Source organism: Centruroides sculpturatus, unplaced genomic scaffold, assembly GCF_000671375.1.
Source record: "Centruroides sculpturatus isolate CEXI.00-Female unplaced genomic scaffold, Cexi_2.0 scaffold642, whole genome shotgun sequence".
NCBI lineage: Eukaryota > Metazoa > Arthropoda > Arachnida > Scorpiones > Buthidae > Centruroides > Centruroides sculpturatus.
In genome coordinates this window covers 345,640-369,700 of record NW_019384818.1, presented here as the reverse complement: position 1 = coordinate 369,700, position 24,061 = coordinate 345,640, and the positions used below count along the sequence as shown (strand labels likewise).

Sequence of the window (24,061 nt, the reverse complement as noted above, 5' to 3'; positions counted from 1 at the left end):
TAAATATATATATAGCTACATACATATGTATTTCTTTGTAATACTTTGAAATGTTTATACTAATATATCAATTTATTTAATTTAATAATAATTTAAATATCAATTGACAGGAAATGTTCATGCTGTCATTTCATAGTCCTGAATGTCCATTTAGAACAAATCAAATTAAATGATATCAGTTGACAGTATTTCAATTATCTCAATTCAGATCATTTCAATTGAAATGATTCCAGTTGTGCTATTTCAGATTACAGTGGAACTCCATTTATTCAGATTCCGTTAATCTGGATTTCCGGTTTATCCAGATTATAAAATACATTTCCTGCCTCAGAAAGATAGATATACGGAAAACCTATAAATGCAAAAAGTCAAAGAACTCCTAATTACATTCTTGCCTGAGTGTAACAAAGATAGACAGACTTGTTTCTTATGAGTCGGCATATGATATTCATTGTTATACATTCCGAGGGAGTGTTCTTTGAGTTTAGAAAGGCTTCAGCGAAATATTTTTAAGATTTTTGCTGTTGTTTTACTCCTATTGTTTCACTGAGTTTCACTCAGATGTTTAAAGATGAGTTTTGCTCATCTTTAAACATATGTGAAATAAAATAAACACTGTGAAAATGACTAAAGGAAAGAAAGTGGTTGTTATGTTGGAGAAGACTATAGATATATAAAATAAAAAGTCTATAAACTGTATTATTTATGTCGTTAACAACTTTCCCAGATTATCTGGATTTTCGGACTCGGTCTCATTTCATCCAGATAAATGGGGTTCCACTGTAAATCAATTGATATTTTTATTAGAATCAGTTTATATTATTATGATTTTAATTAAAAAATTTAGTGTTATAATAATTGAATATTTTTAACTTAATATTGCAGGTTGCAGATCAAAAATATTATTATGGCTCTTTCATGGAGATTGGTTATCTCCTTTTTATTTATGGTGATTTTTATGCAGTCAAGAGGAGAAATGTTTACTGCTGTTGTAGAATTGGAAAGGTTGCTATACACAGAAGGTGAAATTGTTAAAACTCTAGAAAAATATTTGGAAACTGAAGAGAATAGACTTCAAAAAGTTCGCAAGTAAGTTAGTAACATAACAAAAATACTTTTTGTTGTTACATTCTAAATGTAAAAAGTATTATTAACAGATTAAAGGTTTATTCAAAAATATAAATTTAAAGAATTAGTTATAATAAAATTATCATATTTTATAATAATTAATCTAAAAAGTTATGCATTTTAAAACAGTTTTATTTCCTTCAAAATATATTTATAGTTTTTATAATGTGCTGCTTTCTAAAAATGTTATATATATTTATGAAGCTTTCATTTTAATGTTGTTCTGAATAAATTTATTACTATTTTGGTAACTGATGTAATAATTGTTTGTTTTAAAATTTTAAGAAAAAGTATTATAAGAATGCATCACTAATGAATTTAATTATAGCATGTGTGTTTAAATTATTCTGGTTTTTTCCCTTTACTTTTAAATCATGAATAAACCTGTTTAAATAGTAGTATCATCATTGAGATAATGACATTTTGCATTTATATCACTAAAAGTGTTTTGAAAGATTTCTTTGAAACTTAATGTTTTTGATTACGTAATTAAACTTTGACATTTCATTTTAAATAATTTTAAACATTTAGTTTTATTCACTAAAAATTCAAAATTTAAAAATAATTGTATATGTAATTTAGTATATACTGTATAATATGCTATTCTAATCTACCAATTACTGTATTCATAGTAACATAACAATTTTAAATGAAAAGTTTTAATTACTTTCTATAAAGAATTTATATCTATAGTATAATTATACCAAAAACAAATATTTTTGAAATATTTCAATTGAGAATAAAAAAGTTCAAAATTTATTGTCTAATTTCACAAAATCTGCATTCATATATATTTATATACAGTATTTTTAGGCAGTGCATACTTAGAATTTAATCTTAGAGGGAGCCAAATTGAACAGAAAAAATTTTTAATGCAAATTTAATAAAATTTCCACCTTTTATGATCTTATATGATTCATAATTAGTGTAGAAATAAAAGACAGAACACAATATAAATAAAAAAAAAGAATTTTAATTAGGAAAAGGTTTTTGAAGATTTTCTTCTTTTTGGAGGATGCAAGGCTCTTTGGCCCCCTCTGCATATATCACTGTTTCTAGGGTCAATATATTATGCTTATTTTGTTTTTTCATAGTATCATCTTGTGCAGAAGTTTAAATCTTAATTATAAAATGATAGTTATTATTATATCTCAAAATAGATGAATACAAAATTAATAATCATCATTTTANATTTTATAATTACAAAACATTTATTTCTATAGCAGTATACAAATTTTTCAATCTTTATGGATTTTTGATAATGATTTCTGGTCCAGTTTAATTAAGTTCTATTGTTATGTAAAATGATGGCATTTCTTCAAAAGTTTATTTAACAAAGTTTTTTCATAAAATTATATAATTCTGTGTTTCCTTATTATTGTGGATTTATGTTGGTATTGTTGCAAGTTCTTTTATTCAGGAAATAAACTTCATTTATATTCTGATCAGATGACCTTTAAAAATACAAAATCTTTTGTTGATGATATAATCTCTTGTTTTTTTTTTTTTTTTAAAGCAATTGATCCTTATTTCCTGTTATAATAATTCTGTATCTAAAATAATAATCTTTTTTGAAATTTTTAAAGGTTTTACTATTGTACAGTCTGAAATAATATCCTGATTTAATATGTTTTATATTTTTATTTAAACTGTAAGTAAATAATATTAAAGTGAATTCTTGCTTGAACTGAAAAAGCAGTTATGTTTTATAAAAAGAAAATTCTTTCATGTTTAATGAAGCATTTTTGAAAAAAATATGAAGTTTATTCAGACATAAACTAATGAATAATGAAAAAGTTTTTATAGTTTGCATAAAAATATGAATATAGAATCTAAACTATTAAATAGTAGCTGCTTTTACATTTTATGAAATGTTGTTTTTCTTCAAATGAACAAGTTAAAATATTGTCGACATGTACACTAATTAACATGAACGAATAACTTTGTTAAATGTGTCAAATTTACTGTGAAACAGATTATTTCAATTGAATTTAAGTAAATAAATTTTAAAATAATAATTAAATATTTTGTTACACATTAAAAGATTTAATTATTAAATAATATAATTTAATAACTAATTTAAAATAATCTGGTGATAAATAACTGAGCAAAGTTTGAATTTATGATTATCATGTACCATTAAATGTGTTGCAGTTATGCTGTGCTGTCTAATCACAAACACATACGGTGGACATCACGCTGACAATTGCACTGACACAAGGAGAAAAACTCACATAAAAGGCATTCAGGAATATTTTATTTTCTTGCTTCCTAGAATCAAACAGTTGTTCGAACAGATTTTAAATTTTAAAATCCGTTTGAACAACTGTTTGATTCCTTTTCTGCCTGAAGAAAACATTCATAACTGCATTGAAAGTGCTTGCAGAAAAATAAAATATTCCTTAATGCCTTTTATGTGAGTTTTTCTCCTTATGTTGTGTCAGCCGTCTAATCACATTTGATCAAACTTTTTCCAGCTATATTAGAATTTAGATTAATATGTAACCTCATTCATTTTTTATTATTTAACTGACCAAATATAGTTCCTTTTAATCAAAATAGAATTATGCTGGTATAATTGATTAAAACTTTTTGAATTTCCTTTTTTTATGTTTAGCTGTTATGTTAAACTGATAATTTTACTTATTTATTGTTAGATATGACAGTTGCTTTATTATTATTTTGTATTTAATACAATCATTATAATACAAATTGTTAAAGGTATAATTTTTATGATATGATATTTAATTTATAATTTTTTAAACTAAAATCAGTGATGATAAAAGACATTTTATTATTAATTTCATATTATACAATTGTATTTTATGAAAAATTTCCTAATAATAAACTTTATTTATAAAATTTAAATATAGATATATACAGCTTAAAATATATGAAACAAACAAGCTACTAAAATTAAACTGTAACAGATCATCAATGAGGCATAAGCGTCACTTTATATTTAGGACAATGTGAATTACAGTCATTAGGTCAGTTGGATACTTTAGTATTATGAAGTCAGTTTTTTAGTGATGTTATTTGAGGATTGTGTATATGAACTAGTTTACTTCTTAATGACTTAAAAATTTGATAATTAAAAGACAAATTCAAGATTTATGTTATATATTTCTACATTTTACATTAAAATAATTTTAGACAATTAATTACTTTGAGAGATTAAAAGCAGATCTATATACAGTACAGTATATGATAATATCAATATATAATGAAGTGTTCAATAATGTTTATGTATATGTAGAGTTTATAGAATGAATATGCAATTAGATTTTGATTTAAAGAAAGTATATTTTCACATTTTACAAATAACAAGATAGTAAGAATGTAAAATATCAGAAGTTATTTGAATTAAGCATTTGACACAAAAAAATCCAAATAAGATTTACAATTATCAGTATTGTTATATAGAAGATAAAATGTTTTTAAAATTGCTTTTTCGTTAGTTTTGAACAATGCTATTTTAATTGTTTGGAATTGTTTTGTATCAGATTAACTAGTAAATTTAATTAAATTATGTAATGTAAAGTATGAAATTCTGTACTATTAAATATTTTAATATTAAATATATAATATAGAATACAATTCTGATGTGTTTATAATGAGTTTTAAATTATAATTAAAATTTATGAAAATACTGTTGAAAAATATTAATTACAAAACAAAAAATATATTAATTTATAAATTTAAATTTCCTGTAACTTTGCTGTGAATTAATGTAAGAAAGCAGAAAATTTATAACTAATTAAATTTCATTAAATATAAGAGATTTAATAACATTTTTCTTATTTTGTTTTATTGTCAAACATATGATTTATCTAAGTAAAAATTAAAGTATTTACTTATTTCTCTATTGTTCTGGTAAGAATTAAATTTTAGATCAGCTATATCATTTTGTAAATGATATTTAATACTAATATAAAAATTTCAATAATAATTACTATTATTTAATTGGATATTATAATAGATATATTTGATATACTGATATCATATTGAAATCAATCAAATTTTAAATTGTGTTCAGTTAAATACTTCCTGTAAAAAGTTATGTTAGTTGTCATATTACTATGATGTCTAATGTAACTTCTCTGTTGTTAGTTATTGTAAATTTTTCTGCTTTTAATTTGCAAAGCTTGTTTCATAAAAGTTTATTCAAATTTGAATAGATTAACAATTAAAAATTAATACCAGTGTCAGTAGTAATTACCATGAGGTATAATTTCTAATTTCTTTATTTCATGACACCCCAGTCTTTCATTGTATATAATTTTTTTGTATATCTAATCTAATTTCTTCTAAATATATTTTCCTCTATCCTAAATCCAAAGATGAACTATACAATAAAAGGTTTTATCCATGATTACTTTAGTATGTTTGACCTATTTCTATTTTCCTCATGTTGTTTCATGATATATTAAATGGTGCATAAAAAATTTTAAGAATTTAAAAAAATACAGAATTTTATTGTTTCGAAGTGTAGTGCACTAACATACAAACAAAATCCAAAATTCCTTCTGTTTAGACTGGATATAGCTATTAAAGATGATCTTCACTTTGTAAGTTTCTTATTTTATATTCTAATATATATTTTATAAGACAATTTATTTTTTCAGTGGTTAACTTAGTACTGTTTATAAATAAAATATCAATTTTTTACCTTTTAAATGAAACAGTGCATGTTATTATAATATATAATTGATAAAATGAGAATTTTGTTTATTATTCAAACATATATTCCTTTTAAGTTATGGTATAATGTCTGCTTAAACTGTTCTCATGTTAAAGTATATTGGCTAATTATTGATATAGCTTTATTTATATTTAAAGAATTCAGTTTAAATAAATTTTTTCTTTTATAGGATAATATAAAATATATATAATTTATAAAGTATTGTTATATCTAATTGTTTTTATGGAGTGTAAAAAAAATGTTTACATTGAAAAACATTTAGCCATACATTTAAATCAGTATTTTTCTAGAAATTTTCATTATGTGCTGCTGAATTTTTATTAAATATATTATTAATAAATGATGCTGTTGTTACTTTTGTTGGTAGACTGTTCTACTTGTTTGAAATTGTTACTTGTTAGTGCATAATACTTGCCAGACCACAGGTCAAGCCATTAGTTTCAGTTAATAATAAGATGTTAATTTATTTGTGCTGTTGGTTTATATATATATGTATTTATTATTTTTGTTATTATTGAATAGTCGTTACTTAAAAAAATTTTATATTGGTAAATGCAATATTAGTATAGTATGTCCCCACGTGAGAATTTTTTTCCGATATGTTGATAAAAATATGCATGCTGACTCACCATTCAATGATATTTTAGCTAAGATAGCTCATCAGTTTACTTTGATTTGATGTATTTTTGATGGTTATTTTTGTATTTTTTTCATACACATAGTATACCATAATACCACCAGTGTTTAGCACTAACCAACAGCATTTTGTATGCTCTGTCAATGGACAGGCAGCTTTTTCCATTTGTCAGTGTTTTTAAAGAATTTAATATTATTGTATAAACATTTCATTTAACAGGTCTAATACCAATATATAGTATATATTGACGATATTGTATACATTTTATTATGAATGACTGAATTAGAATGACGTTCTAATTGAGTGAACCAGAACAATGTTCTCAGATTCATTCAGTTGGGAAAGAACCAAGATTGATATTTTTATATATGTATGTTGGTATAGGTATTAGAATTTTAGTTTACTTATGAGCATTTTAAATGGCAGATATGATAAATTGCATCTTCAAGTCTGGCAATGTTAGTGCCCTTACATTGGTCAATTATGGACAAATCATCATCAGAAGGAAATGACTTTTACAGTTATATCAAATTATTGAGTAGTGCTACACATTCTCCTCCTGAAAAGAAGAAAAATTTGATTCATCACTTAAGAATATATAGACCATATGATATGAACTTTCTCAAGAAAAGAAACTAGATGATTCTTTGCGATTTGTGAGATTTTACAAAGATTTGTAATCTTTATAAAATAGTAAAATAGGCTGATGATGGTTTTGCTATACAGCATTGCAGGGCCTCCCATGTATTGCAGTGTGGCAAATGAAAAAGATTCTGTTTGAAAAGAAAAAGATAGAGATAGGAAATAAATCACAACCAGAAAATCATTGTTCTTAATAATTACAGTGAAAATCAATAAACTGACTGACAGAAACTGTGATGAGTACACTAACACTAACAAAGCAAACCAGAGAAAAATAAAAGAAATAAAATGAAAGCAAATGGGTTTCTTCCATTTTAAACAAGTCATTCTCAGAGTCAGAGGATTCATTATATCTGCATTTGTTTATATCTTCGTTATAGCTACATTTGTTTAGCATTCATTTATATCTGCTTTCTTCAAATGTGAAAATGACCATTTAAAGCAGAAGAAAATGTTTGTTTTCATTTTATTTCTTTTATTTTTGCCAGTTTATTGGTATTTATATCTAGTTGAGGTTATTTATAAAATGAACTATTTGAATGGAAAGAATGGAAAGGACACCATTTTGTTCCAACTCTTTTTGATAGTGATCTCCATTCTGTTTTCTCCAATTTGATTTGTATTCAGTTTAACATAAGCCAATTTATTCAACTTGGTTAATAAATAAATATTTGTGTTTCAAAGAATTTTTCCATTATTCTGTTTACAAAAATATTTTAATATTTAATCATTGGATTCTCAAAAGTATATAATATTTGTAGTATTATGTGTCCATAAAATAGCTCATATTTAACACTTTTACTTAAATTTTTTAAAATCAATAAATATAAATATATATATAGCTACATACATATGTATTTCTTTGTAATACTTTGAAATGTTTATACTAATATATCAATTTATTTAATTTAATAATAATTTAAATATCAATTGACAGGAAATGTTCATGCTGTCATTTCATAGTCCTGAATGTCCATTTAGAACAAATCAAATTAAATGATATCAGTTGACAGTATTTCAATTATCTCAATTCAGATCATTTCAATTGAAATGATTCCAGTTGTGCTATTTCAGATTACAGTGGAACTCCATTTATTCAGATTCCGTTAATCTGGATTTCCGGTTTATCCAGATTATAAAATACATTTCCTGCCTCAGAAAGATAGATATACGGAAAACCTATAAATGCAAAAAGTCAAAGAACTCCTAATTACATTCTTGCCTGAGTGTAACAAAGATAGACAGACTTGTTTCTTATGAGTCGGCATATGATATTCATTGTTATACATTCCGAGGGAGTGTTCTTTGAGTTTAGAAAGGCTTCAGCGAAATATTTTTAAGATTTTTGCTGTTGTTTTACTCCTATTGTTTCACTGAGTTTCACTCAGATGTTTAAAGATGAGTTTTGCTCATCTTTAAACATATGTGAAATAAAATAAACACTGTGAAAATGACTAAAGGAAAGAAAGTGGTTGTTATGTTGGAGAAGACTATAGATATATAAAATAAAAAGTCTATAAACTGTATTATTTATGTCGTTAACAACTTTCCCAGATTATCTGGATTTTCGGACTCGGTCTCATTTCATCCAGATAAATGGGGTTCCACTGTAAATCAATTGATATTTTTATTAGAATCAGTTTATATTATTATGATTTTAATTAAAAAATTTAGTGTTATAATAATTGAATATTTTTAACTTAATATTGCAGGTTGCAGATCAAAAATATTATTATGGCTCTTTCATGGAGATTGGTTATCTCCTTTTTATTTATGGTGATTTTTATGCAGTCAAGAGGAGAAATGTTTACTGCTGTTGTAGAATTGGAAAGGTTGCTATACACAGAAGGTGAAATTGTTAAAACTCTAGAAAAATATTTGGAAACTGAAGAGAATAGACTTCAAAAAGTTCGCAAGTAAGTTAGTAACATAACAAAAATACTTTTTGTTGTTACATTCTAAATGTAAAAAGTATTATTAACAGATTAAAGGTTTATTCAAAAATATAAATTTAAAGAATTAGTTATAATAAAATTATCATATTTTATAATAATTAATCTAAAAAGTTATGCATTTTAAAACAGTTTTATTTCCTTCAAAATATATTTATAGTTTTTATAATGTGCTGCTTTCTAAAAATGTTATATATATTTATGAAGCTTTCATTTTAATGTTGTTCTGAATAAATTTATTACTATTTTGGTAACTGATGTAATAATTGTTTGTTTTAAAATTTTAAGAAAAAGTATTATAAGAATGCATCACTAATGAATTTAATTATAGCATGTGTGTTTAAATTATTCTGGTTTTTTCCCTTTACTTTTAAATCATGAATAAACCTGTTTAAATAGTAGTATCATCATTGAGATAATGACATTTTGCATTTATATCACTAAAAGTGTTTTGAAAGATTTCTTTGAAACTTAATGTTTTTGATTACGTAATTAAACTTTGACATTTCATTTTAAATAATTTTAAACATTTAGTTTTATTCACTAAAAATTCAAAATTTAAAAATAATTGTATATGTAATTTAGTATATACTGTATAATATGCTATTCTAATCTACCAATTACTGTATTCATAGTAACATAACAATTTTAAATGAAAAGTTTTAATTACTTTCTATAAAGAATTTATATCTATAGTATAATTATACCAAAAACAAATATTTTTGAAATATTTCAATTGAGAATAAAAAAGTTCAAAATTTATTGTCTAATTTCACAAAATCTGCATTCATATATATTTATATACAGTATTTTTAGGCAGTGCATACTTAGAATTTAATCTTAGAGGGAGCCAAATTGAACAGAAAAAATTTTTAATGCAAATTTAATAAAATTTCCACCTTTTATGATCTTATATGATTCATAATTAGTGTAGAAATAAAAGACAGAACACAATATAAATAAAAAAAAAGAATTTTAATTAGGAAAAGGTTTTTGAAGATTTTCTTCTTTTTGGAGGATGCAAGGCTCTTTGGCCCCCTCTGCATATATCACTGTTTCTAGGGTCAATATATTATGCTTATTTTGTTTTTTCATAGTATCATCTTGTGCAGAAGTTTAAATCTTAATTATAAAATGATAGTTATTATTATATCTCAAAATAGATGAATACAAAATTAATAATCATCATTTTACTAAAAATATTAGTGTTTTAATAATAATTTTCATTTTACTAATAAAATGTTTTTTTAACAAGAAAACATTTTAAAGTAAACTGTAAAAAGAAAAAATTTTGTAATTTTATTTTTTCTGCTGAAAAAATATTTTTTTAAACTGAAAATTTGTAGCATATATATTACAAATTTTTAGATTTTTAGTGTATATTATAAATTATATATACATAAAATTATATATATATATATATATATATAAAAATAGATGTGTGTGTGCCTATATTTCACTTTTCAGCCAAAATTACACATCGCACATGAATGGTGTTTGTATGTGGTAGTAGCACCAAGTCTCTATTCATGCACTATGGTGGTTGCGTCTCGATAGCTATAAGGGTGCGGGAGATATGGGCTTGAAAGTGGTTGAAAGTGGAAGATTTTCTATTTCGAATTTGAATTGGTTCAATTATAGAATGATTGTAAACGTTTCAGAAAATTGATCAAATTGAAAATAGTTTGTTTGACTGGACGTAAAAATTCTCTAATTAGTCTGGAAACGGGGACCTAATTCTTGCATTCTGTGAAAATGGGTAAGATTGGCTATAATGTAATTATCTTAATCTTCACTATTGTTACTTTTTGCCCACAAATAAAAACCCAGCGAAGCGGGTCCTTGCAGCTAGTAATATATATTATATATAAATAAAACAAATGCAGATCCAGAAATCTTTATAGCAATGATTCTTTCAGAAGACATTCTCTGAGGGTATTTTTCTTGTATAAGGGGAGTAATAAATGCAATTGGTTGGTCAATTTACATATACATATAAACACAGGAACAATAATTCTGACACATTGCTGAAACAATAATTCTGTTTTTTTTACTAAAGGTGTTTTATATGAGGTTAGATGAGCAGTGACACATTATAGCTTCATGGGGTTCAGGTGAATTTGAATTAGGGGACACCACATACAGTATTGACTTCAGACATTTTTCTCTGGGGGAAGTTTTTGGAGGATATATATTTTTATAAAAGACTAGTTTGGGAATTTCTGTTAATAGGGGGTCCCAGGAAATTGCCCTTTTTATCCATAGGATGATGCACCACTTTAGACGAGGAAGTATTTTCTGATCTCTGAGGAATAATACCTTCTCAGAGTCCTTGGAAGAAATTGTCTTTAGATGGGATGCAGAAAGGAAACAATACTCCTTACAAAGGTTTTTAATTCTTGAGGTACACAGCTTTACTTGGGAACCCAGAAGAAGATGCACTCTTCACATCCCCCTAAATCTGCTCCCGTATTTAAGATAAATAATTTATTTTTAAAAACTAATTTGTGTATGAAATAAAAATTAAAGATGTTAAAGAAGTTTTTTACTCTTCTGATAATTATTTTCAGTTTAATTTTAATTTTAAACTTGAAACATATAATTATTATTTCTAAGCAATTTCGATTTAAAATATTTGCTAAATAAAACTTAAAACTTTCATAAATATGCGAAAATCATATAAAATGAAGTTTTACATGATTTTAATAGATAAAGAAGCAAAACAAACAAACAAACGTCTACTTTTTCAAACAAATTTGATTGCTCTTAAATATAGTTGATCTTTTAATTATAATAAATTTATGAACAAGTGAAACCAAATTTTCAGAAATGAAAAATAGTAATTGTTAAATAATACATTAATAAACCTTGTCTTGTATTTGAATTATTAGATTTTATATAAAAATCATTATTAAAAATTTTTAATTTTAATTTATTTAATTGTTTTTATCTGTAAGAATTGCTTTGTAACTTCCATTAAGAAGTTTCTATAACATTACAAGGATAAGTATGAAACATAGTTAAATCTCAAATATACAATTTTAAAATACGAATACAGTAACTGAAATCTATAGCTGTATTTATTTGAAGCAGTATCATCATCTTCATTTATTTTGAAATTATTTATAAATGATAATTAATTAAAATTAGATGAATTAGTGCATAATATTTTTATTTGTTTTAAGTGTAAGAGTAAAAATAAAACTAATACAGCTTTTCTTATGATATTGTTATAACCTTCTTAAGTATTTTGGGAAAATTAATTATAGAATAAAATTTAATGAAAATTAACCTTTAATGCAAATTTAATGCATAAATTTTATTTAGTCATATAATTTATTATGGTTAGTATGCGAATTTGTATATCTTAGTATCTGATAGTGAATGCTTTTCAATCTTGACAAAATTTGAATGTTACTTATAACTTCATTCAAAATTTCTAACAATTGTTGGCCATTAATGCATTCTGCTTTTATAAGGAAGAAACAGTACTATCTTTCAGCATTAGATTTACTTGTTTGATCAATTAAATACATGCAAGTATTTTCAACATTCCAAAATGTTTTCCTTAAGCAAAAAACAAATATATAAAATTTGAATATTGATTTTAAAATCTCTTTAAATTAAGCAAAGATAAGAATGTTTTTAAACCTATTAATTCATGTATTTAATTTATTAAAGAAAAAAATCTAATGACAAAAGACAGTACTTCTTCTTTCTTATAATATATTTGGCATCATATGTGAGCATATAAAGTTTTACAATTCTATTTTTAATATTTTCATACTGAAATTGGTTTTTATTCTATTTATATAAATGGTCATTTTATTTATATTGTTTTATTTTAATACGTCTTTACTGTTGTGATCTCTTAGAATCTTTTGGAATAAATTTAAAATATGGATTAATTATTTAACAGAATTAATTCTATAAAAGTATATATAATTTAAAATTTTATGTAATTTTACTTAATATTAAATATTAACAAAAATTTTTTTCAGTATTAGAGAAGAATATGGAAAATTATATAATACAGCAAGTCAAAATATACAAACATTTCTAGCAAATCCTGTTAATGCTTATTTATTAGTTAAAAGGCTTACTGCAGATTGGAAAGCTACAGAAAATCTTTTATTGAGTAGTGAAGGTAGAGGTATGTGTTGCCAAATAAAAATTTTTATTTTTTGGTTTATTATTTACATTTGTATTTAAATTACATTTGAAATGATAAGTAAATAGTAGATTGCAATACTAGATACATGAAGTATAATATACTTATGCTCGTTTATTATTGTTTTATTACATAAAATATTTTAATTATATATTTGAAAACATGTAAGAATTTTTAGTTTACATTGTTAAAACTAAAAAGAAATAATAAATAATATTTTATTATACTGTATAAGTAAAATACTGATTTGAGTTACTAATACCAAACACCTTATTACCAGCAACAGTTTTATTACAAATAAATACTTTCAGTTTAATTTAGACTATCTTCAGGTTCTCCATCTTTCGAATATAATAAAGAATTTGTTACATCATGTAAAGAATATAACTGAAAATGTGAAATGCACTAAATTACATCCTTTACATGTTGAAACACAATTTTAAGTGCTCGCTGAAATGGTTTGTACAGTGTAAAAATAAGAATAATACTGTTAATGAAAAATTTTTAGAAAAAAGCAGGACAATTTGGACAATAGTTGGGATTTAAGTATAGCTGGCTGAGTGCTATTATGGAGTTGTACTTAGACCGTGGGTGTAGGAGTTGTCCCCAGCCAGTACCATGCTTAACTGCGTAAGATTATATCTAACTTTAAATACATCTGGAAGTGAAGGCTAGCTTGGGCTGTGGTGATGCAACTTGCAAGCGCATTGCATGGCAAGCAGAGGTTGTGAGTTCATGCCCTGCCCTGGGTCAGTTCTTTTTTTCCAGATGATTCTGAATTATTTATTAAATTATTAAAATTATAATTATTAATTTAGTTAAGAGATGGCGCCTAACATCTATCTCTAGTAGCAAATTAATCATTAAATTAGTGGAGTTATAGCCTGATTATTTAAGGCAATCATTTGGTGATGTTTCAATAGTGGAATATACCAGATTGAAAGCAAGAAGTGGATGACTAGATAAATTTTTAAGAAGAGGCAGCAAGAAATAATTTTTAATAAAATTTTATATTTATATAAAGTGATTGAAAAGTTTATTAGAAATTGTACAGAATTACAGCCTAGATAGGGTTGCCAATTGGAGAAAATCTTTTTGGGCACATGCTAGTAAAAATTGGAGGATTTTCAATGAAAATGGAGGACTTTCATATGAAGCAATTTATTTCTTTATGTTTAAGAAATAAATATTTTCTTTCAGATCATGCTTCAGAAAGAAGCTTTTTATCTTTTAGCACTGTTGTGTACATCTGTTGACAGGATTCCTTTGAACTTAACTTAATTTTTAATTCATTATTTATTAATTTCACAAAACATCTATTTCAATTTTTCGTTCAAAACATATTTATAAGAGAGAAAACTTTCTACAAAAGCATTAGTAGCTGAAATACTCAGGCAAAATGACAATAGTTTAACTAAGTTTGGCACTAGTTTACTACAATTCAAAATTTTTACCCATTTTTCTGGAACATTAAATTTCCCATCATTACACTTGTTACTTTTTATTTAACTATAGCTATCTCGTTGTACAGATCATCCATATTAATGTTATATTGTAAATTCAACGCTTTTACCTTGAATTTTTACATTTTCACCCATTCATGAAAAGTGTCTCTTTGATTATATTGTCAAATCTTAGGTTATTTATCAAAACAGAATGTTTTCTGAGTCGGCTCTTTTTAAAAAGTTTTTCTCTGGAAAGCTGAAAACATCTGGCAATGCAGTAAGCTTCTTTGAAAGCAAGTCCAATTCTGTATACAAGTAGCAGTATGAATCCATATATAACAGTGATTAATGTAAGATAACTTTGTCAATATAACCCATTTCCATGGTCCACAGTACATTTACATGTATTTTATTTCCAATAAGTATGTTTTTATAAATTTCTTTAATAGTATCATTTTAAAATATTTTTCTGGATTTTCATGTGTCTTCACATGTTGTGGGCTTAATTTGAAAATGCATGACATTCCTGCACAAGGTGGGATAGTTGGCAACCCTAAGCCTAGATGATATTTTTAACATAGATGAAATAGGCTTATTTTTTAAATGTCTGGTGGACAAAACAATGGTGTTCAAAGGGGATTCACATTGAGATAGAAATGCATCAAATAACTTTTTCTTTGGGTGGGACCAAACACGGCAAGTAATGAAAAACTGCCATTCTTATTAATTAATTGAAACTTCTGTTTCCACAATGCCAAGATATAACCTACATAATTAGCAGCAAATAAGAAAGTGTGGACTTTGTCAGAGCTTTTTTCAATTGACTGAAAAAGTTAGACTTGCATGATTGCCAAAAATAGAAAAATTATTCTTTTTATTAACAACTGCCATATATTCAATGATACCCACTTGAAAGATATAACAGTTCAATTTTTACTATCAAATGCAACTTTCATATTGCAAATTTTAAATCAGAGAATCATTCAAAACTTTATGATACAGCAAACTCATTGTAGGAAAAATGTTGCATGTTATTGAAGATGGATAATTTGAGTTTGGTGAACCTGTTACCATTAATCATTTGCATTGCATCCTGTTAGATGCAATGCAAATGATCAATGAAATTTTGAATGAAGTTCAAGCAAAGCACCTTTGCAAATTGCACCCTTCTCTAACTGCATGTACAAACAACCAAATCTTTCGATTCTTTCTTGAAGAAGGTCAATCAACTGACCAAAAGTGTTAGAAGATTTAATAAAAATACTGTATATTAAAGGTTTTTAAGATTTGGTTGTTTGCAAATTGCTTTACAAAAGCAGTTTTGGTCAACAATTTGTTGATGCTTTGAATAAATCAGAATTTCCATCAGAATTTATTGACTATATTGAAGAAGGTTGATTTCATTATAGCAATGAATGATGAAAAGTATCAGTTGAAGATTTTGTCAATACTGGTACTGACTTAGCTATCTATGGACACCTATTTGAAGATGATATTATACAAAAGTAAAGAATCAAATGCAAGAAACAAGCAATGAAGATAAGTAAATCCTGTTAAAGATAAATATTCTATTTCTTTTTCACATAGGAAAGCCAAAAAAGCTATCAAGCTTTTAAGGAGCTTTCTAGAAACTACATCATTCATAAAACAAGATGTTTTTGAGATAATCAACCACATTGAAAACATTGTTGAGTAAGAAGTAATGAATTGTTGAGAAATTCATGTAACAGATTTTTTCCCACTAATAATGTTAATAGTTTGTATATATACATGAGTTTATAATAAAACATAATGAATTTAAATCTAACTATATTATTTATATTATGATGCTTACAAACTCATTAAAGTATGGTAGTTTCTCTAACTCTAACTTTATTAACTTGAAAATTTTTCTCTCTTTTTCTGTCTCTCTTTTTTTGCATTGAGATATTGATATTCTACTGTAAAAATGTATTTATAATTGTAATTTATATATATATAATACTTTGCATATGTGTATGTGTGTTATAAAGCAAACTGAATTATTCTTTCATTCAATTACTGTGAGATAATTTTTGGAATCAACTATATTTTTGATTGTGTTTGAACCTGATATTAAAACATTTATATTAGAATAAGGAAAATTATATATTTCATATTATATTAGGATCAACTTTAGCTGAATATCAGACTGTTATTTATTGTGTACTATTTTACTTGTGATTTTTAAACAATATTTTAGTAATGTTGATTAATATTATTTATAAAATATGATTTGATCCATTCTAGTTTTGGAAGTTGTAAGTTTTTAAATTTAGAATGAATGTGATTGCTACTCTTTTTGATATATAACTTATGTATTATAAATAAATGACTTATTAATGCATTAATAATAATAATACATATAAGAAATATGAATAAATATGAATAAATTAAAGTTTACAGTAATTATAACTAACACATTACTTTGCAGCATTAATTGAAAACATTACTCGTTTTCGAGAAGATTTAAAGTTTCCAGATGATGAAGATCTCACTGGTGCAGCAGCAGCTCTTCTTAGATTGCAAGATACTTATAAATTAGAAACATCTTCACTTGCAAAAGGACTTATTAAAGGAGTTAAGCCTTCCCCTGAACTTACAGGTAAGAAATAAACTTTTTGTTTATTATAAGATTTTAATTATTTTAATTGTTTATTATAATTATTAACTATTTAACTAATTTGCTAATACTCTCATTTTGAAAATTATTACATTGCTGTCTTAGAAAATAACACAGTTACTTTGTATTTTTCAAGAAATGACAATATATAACAGAAAATTCAAAGTTTATAAAATTTATTAGTTAACTAATTGCTGACTAATAAAGTGGTAAAGATGTCAGTCTGTCAGTTTGAGAGATCAGGGTTTGAGTCTAGCATAGATGCTTAAAAATTTTTATGGGTAGTTTGCAGAACGGAAAACTGCAGGGTTGGTCCTCCCACAAAATATTTTGGAGGGCCTCCTTTCACTCGTTGCAGATCCAGAAGCAAATCTCAAGATGATCATTAACATACTCAGAGACATAAATGCAACTTGAAATAGTTTTTAGTGGGTCCAATTTATGTATATTAATAAGTATAATTTTGAAACATCAAATGATCGCTTAAATATTTGGACTATAATACGGCTAATTTTAATAATTAATACTTATTAATTTGGTACTAGAGGTAGATGTTACATGCCATCTCTTAACTAAATTAATAATTATAATTTTAATAATTTATTAAATAATTTAGAACTATCTGGAAGAAAAGAACTGACTCGAGTGGACTTGAGCCTGCAGCCTCTGCTTGCTGTGTGGTGCACTTGCCAGTTGTGCCACTCAGACCCTGAGTAAGCCTTTGCTTCCAGATGTATTTAAATTTAGATATAACCTCACTCGGTTACTCACGGTGCTTGTTTTGTCATGTTTCTATATACATATTGGGATTCACAATGTTTGTTACACTTATATACTTAAGTATAATCTTGTTTACTTTCATTTATTTTTAACTAGCTGATATATACTGTACAGTACCCAGCAGTGTTTAGCTTACATTAAGAAAACATTGAACAGGTTTCAAATATATTTATGCTTTGTTAGTTGGTGACTATATACATTGAATAATTGCTTCCATCTCATTGTTAACAAATCTATTAACCAAATAAACTTTTTTATTTATGAATCTTTGTATCATATTTTATAGAAATATTTACAAAGGTTAGAAAATTTTATTTCTATTTCTTATCCTATTTCTGTTTATATGAATAATATTTAACAGAGAAAGAATATTTGATAATAGAGTTTATAGGAAAAGGACTTTTGGTCTATATGATTCTAGATTTATAATTTGTTTGATAATCTTTTTCTTAGAGAAGAAAGAGATAGGATACTCAAGACTAAATATTACATATGGTACCTGGAAATATTAGATAATTGTCGGTTTTTCATATTTATTATCAGCAACTGCCGTTTATTGTAAAGAGAATGATTGTTCAGATTTGACTAAATAAGTTTCCAATACTGTTCAACCCTTTACTAACACTGGAAGTATACTACACTTATAATCAAAAATCAAACCTGTTACCGGTGAGTATCCTATAAAAGATTGTCCCACAAACATTTTTGAACTTTATGAAGTTCTTCTTCAGGTGGAAATGGAATACTTGAGAAAAAATAGAACAGGAGATTTCAAATCAAAAAGTTCGCTGAATTTTGCTCAGATGGACATGTGCCGTTGTGTGCAGGTGTCAATTATTATGGATACTTGTCTAGGAGGAGTTGCCAGGCTGGTGATAGGTTGAGCTCTTCTTTTTGGTTGATGCATATATTTGCATTTGTATGGTTCATTTTATATGGAAAACTTTTCGATTTGAAATCTCCTGTTGGAAACTTGAGAAAAAATAGAACACTATTTTTGTATTCCATTTCCACCTGAAGAACAACTCATAAAGTTCGAAAATGTTTGTGGGACAATCTTTTATAGAATGCACGCCAGTAACAGGTTTGATTTTAAACACGTACATTGAACCAATATAATGTGTGATACGAACAACGAAACAAAAACAAACGTTTTCGAACCTCTTCTAGGTTCTTCCTCAGGTTCCTTAAGCTTTTTAGCTCGTAAATTCGATATTTCAAATAACTTCATTCTTGCGATCGAACAGTTCTTTTTTAAAAGATGTGTCGCGCATGCCGTTCAAACTAACGACTGCCGTCAACGAAAGACATTAACGAATGTTGTTTAAATAATTTCTTTCTTAAGATCGAACATTTCTTTTAAATTATCCGTCACGCATGCGTGACATGTCCGCTTGCTCGGAAATAACGAGCAGTTAAAGCGTGTTATGTATCAACTCTTGCCAGGCCATCGACAAGATCATCTCCTCTTTAAAATTTATGCACGTGGTTTCGATAGAGGATTTAAAGATGTGCATCGCCTCTAACCACTTGAGATGTTCATTGGGAGGCGCACCGAGGAGGAGATTGGTCCTATTAAAGTCAGCAACTATGCCCGGGTCTGTTGCGTATGTAGCGAGGGCCGTGCTGGTTCTCCCGTGACGAATGTCTGCCTTATGCTCCTGTATTCTGACACCTATGGATCTTTTAGTAGAGCCTATATATATTAAGTCCCTGTCGAATCTGTTATCTCTCAAAGGGACACTATAGACCCCCGGTCTTCTGCTGGGGTTAGGAGGGTCCTTCCCATTCCTTAGGATGTTAAAAATAGTAGGGCACCTCCTGTAAGCAATACTGATTTGGCGCTTCTTGGCGATCTTGTCATATATAGATCTTACATATGGGTTAAAGGTGACGGGTATACGTTCCATGTCTTCCGGAACCTCCTTTCTATCAACGCGCCAGTCTACCAGCCGTTCTTTATCCGCATACATCCGGCTATAACTTTTTATCATCTTACGTATGGCTGTGCGATACCCATGTTCCGCGGCTACTCGCATTATATACGTTAGCTCTTTATCACGAGCCTGCACGTTAGAAGAATGTGTGAAGGCTCTTCTGATTAAGGCTTTATATGCCGCCATCTTGTAGGGTACCGGATCACATGATCCTATTGGGATGTACGAGGACATAGATCCTGGTTTACGATACACCGCAGTGCTGATGCCCTCTTTCTCTAACCTAATATTTATGTCTAGGAAATGTACTTCAGTGGTGTCAGATTGTTCTAATTCTAGCATCAACCCGTACGGGTTATTATTAAAAGCGTCTACCAATGCTGTTATATCTGGCACATTTTTCCAGATAATAATAATATCGTCAATATATCTCCTATAAAGTTCGATGTTAGGGAGGAATTGTGGGAGGATTTTTTTCTCCAACTGCTGGACCACCATCTCACATAGGTCCCCTGAAACCGGGCTTCCCATGGGGACCCCTCTGCCTTGTGTGTAGACCTCACCATTGAATTGGAACACAGAATTATAGCATATCAAATGTGCCATTTCAAGTACTTGGTTGGTTAGTCGGGGATAAAGCGTTACACAACCAAGTACTTGAAATGGCACATTTGATATGTTATAATTCTGTGTTCCAATTCAATGGTGAGGTCTACACACAAGGCAGAGGGGTCCCCATGGGAAGCCCGGTTTCAGGGGACCTATGTGAGATGGTGGTCCGGCAGTTGGAGAAAAAAATCCTCCCACAATTCCTCCCTAACATCGAACTTTATAGGAGATATATTGACGACATTATTATTATCTGGAAAAATGTGCCGGATATAACAGCATTGGTAGACGCTTTTAATAATAACCCGTACGGGTTGATGCTAGAATTAGAACAATCTGACACCACTGAAGTACATTTCCTAGACATAAATATTAGGTTAGAGAAAGAGGGCATCAGCACTGCGGTGTATCGTAAACCAGGATCTATGTCCTCGTACATCCCGATAGGATCATGTGATCCGGTACCCTACAAGATGGCGGCATATAAAGCCTTAATCAGAAGAGCCTTCACACATTCTTCTAACGTGCAGGCTCGTGATAAAGAGCTAACATATATAATGCGAGTAGCCGCGGAACATGGGTATCGCACAGCCATACGTAAGATGATAAAAAGTTATAGCCGGATGTATGCGGATAAAGAACGGCTGGTAGACTGGCGCGTTGATAGAAAGGAGGTTCCGGAAGACATGGAACGTATACCCGTCACCTTTAACCCATATGTAAGATCTATATATGACAAGATCGCCAAGAAGCGCCAAATCAGTATTGCTTACAGGAGGTGCCCTACTATTTTTAACATCCTAAGGAATGGGAAGGACCCTCCTAACCCCAGCAGAAGACCGGGGGTCTATAGTGTCCCTTTGAGAGATTACAGATTCGACAGGGACTTAATATATATAGGCTCTACTAAAAGATCCATAGGTGTCAGAATACAGGAGCATAAGGCAGACATTCGTCACGGGAGAACCAGCACGGCCCTCGCTACATACGCAACAGACCCGGGCATAGTTGCTGACTTTAATAGGACCAATCTCCTCCTCGGTGCGCCTCCCAATGAACATCTCAAGTGGTTAGAGGCGATGCACATCTTTAAATCCTCTATCGAAACCACGTGCATAAATTTTAAAGAGGAGATGATCTTGTCGATGGCCTGGCAAGAGTTGATACATAACACGCTTTAACTGCTCGTTATTTCCGAGCAAGCGGACATGTCACGCATGCGTGACGGATAATTTAAAAGAAATGTTCGATCTTAAGAAAGAAATTATTTAAACAACATTCGTTAATGTCTTTCGTTGACGGCAGTCGTTAGTTTGAACGGCATGCGCGACACATCTTTTAAAAAAGAACTGTTCGATCGCAAGAATGAAGTTATTTGAAATATCGAATTTACGAGCTAAAAAGCTTAAGGAACCTGAGGAAGAACCTAGAAGAGGTTCGAAAACGTTTGTTTTTGTTTCGTCGTTCGTACCACACATTATATTGGTTCAGTGTACGTGTTTGATATATAAGTGTAGTGAGTTGTGAGTTTTTAGGTTTGATTTTTGATTGTAAGTGTAGTATACTTCTGGTGTTAGTAAAGGGTTGAACAGTATTGTAAACATTAGCTATGCTGTCTAATATATACAAGAAGAAGCTAATGGCGCTCACTATAACTAGAGCCAAGCTTCAGTTCCTTATGGATTGCAGAAAAAATGGGATAGTACCTATGTCTTTTTATCGTATACGCCTCCCTCCAGGCAGTGAACCACTCCTTAAGAAAGTAAGACTTCTATGCCTCAATAGAGCCATCAGATCAACTAGGAAACAAGTATTTTCTGTACTTAGCGATCTTATCTGAGCTGAAGACTCATTATTCCATATAGATCTGGGTAAATTAGTTGAAGAAAATGCTAAATTAGTTCCTACTTAAGGAAGATTAACTGCCAGACTAAAAGAGCTCTACCATAAAAAACTACAATGGATCTTAAGATTCCAAACACCAAAAACTCACTGATATCCAACCTTCCCCTACATCATATTGGATGACATAAAATTGCCTAAATACGTTAAGGATGTGCTCAAATATGGTCCAACATTTGCGCTATCACCATCTAAGACAGGATCTGAAAACCTAATCACTGATCTTGAGCTGATAAAGACCTGATAAAGAACCTACCCGATAAACAAAAAGAATATTATAGATGGGTAGCTGCACTGAGAATTGTAAGGGCCAAAGAACACCCAGAAATGGTAGCATTAAAAACAAAACTTCAACTAACCAGCAAATGGATAAAAAGAAACGACATCGTTCTCACCAGAGCTGATAAATCGAAATCCTTAGTCATTATGTAAAGGGGCACCTACCAAATAGGACTAAGAGACTACATCAATATCACACATTGTGATAAAGAAAACGGAGACTTTGAAAATAAGCTGCAGAATAGAATGAAACACTTTGTGAACTTAAAATTAACAAAACGTCTGGCCTTACAAGACATAATAGTTGACTCACTCGACACGCCTAAGCTCTTTGCATACACTAAAACTCATAAACTGGGCCAGCAACTCCGTCCAATAGTTGACAAAGCAAGAGCACCTACAAGGAAACTAGAAAAGGTTGCCCACTGCCTCCTTTTTGCCAAGCTTAGAGGATTACCTTTACACCATTGAAAACTCAGAAAACCTCATACGCCTGCTGAAAGATCTCTCAGAGTCGCCAAAGCTCATCACAGTCCTAGATTTCAAATCACTATACCCCTCAGTAAAGCTCCCAGCTGCCTTCTGATCCCTCAGGGATTTCTAATTGGATTATACTCAAGATCAAGCACTGCACCACCATATACTTGAAATGGCCCATATTATTTGTTATAACTCAATCTTTACCTTCGAAGGAAAGGTTTATAAGCAAAAAAGAGGTATCTCCATGGGCTGCCCAGTGTTAGGAGACCTATGCGAGTTAGTCATCAGGCAAATGGAAAATAAAATCATCCCTAGGTTTTTCCCTGACCTTCTGCTTTATAGAGGATACATAGACAATATACTCGTCTTATGGAAGAAGACGGCTAACATAGCAGCCTTTATACAAGCTATCAATGACAACCCTTACGACCTTGTTATAAATTTAGAGCAATCAAGCAGCACGGAAGCCCATTTCCTTGACATAGCCATCAAAGTGGATGTCTCAGCCATCCAAATGTCAGTCTACTGAAAACCTACTGCAATGCCACTATACATACATAGGGGATCATGTGACCTGTTCTCATATAAAATATCTGCATTCAAAACCTTGTTAAAAAGAGCAATCTCCCACTCCACTACAAAGCAAGCTCTGAACACAGAATTGGTATATCTTAAAAAAGTCACAGCAGAGCATGGGTATCCTTCCTTAATACAACCAGGCAACATCATCAAAGGGGCACATCCACAGCACAG

The 24,061-nt window shown here is 28.5% G+C and overlaps 1 protein-coding gene across 1 annotated transcript in view; it reads left to right on the top strand.

Moving 5' to 3' along the window:
- Positions 1-8,427: 8,427 nt before the first annotated feature.
- LOC111629884 (prolyl 4-hydroxylase subunit alpha-1-like) overlaps positions 8,428-24,061 on the top strand; it is a 32,329-nt gene continuing 16,695 nt past the window's right edge. The window contains exons 1-4 of the mRNA XM_023373810.1: positions 8,428-8,721; positions 8,825-9,028; positions 13,066-13,217; positions 17,133-17,303. Coding sequence (XP_023229578.1) covers positions 8,645-8,721; positions 8,825-9,028; positions 13,066-13,217; positions 17,133-17,303 — 604 coding nt within the window. The 5' untranslated portion in view covers positions 8,428-8,644. The remainder of the gene's footprint in view (positions 8,722-8,824; positions 9,029-13,065; positions 13,218-17,132; positions 17,304-24,061) is intronic.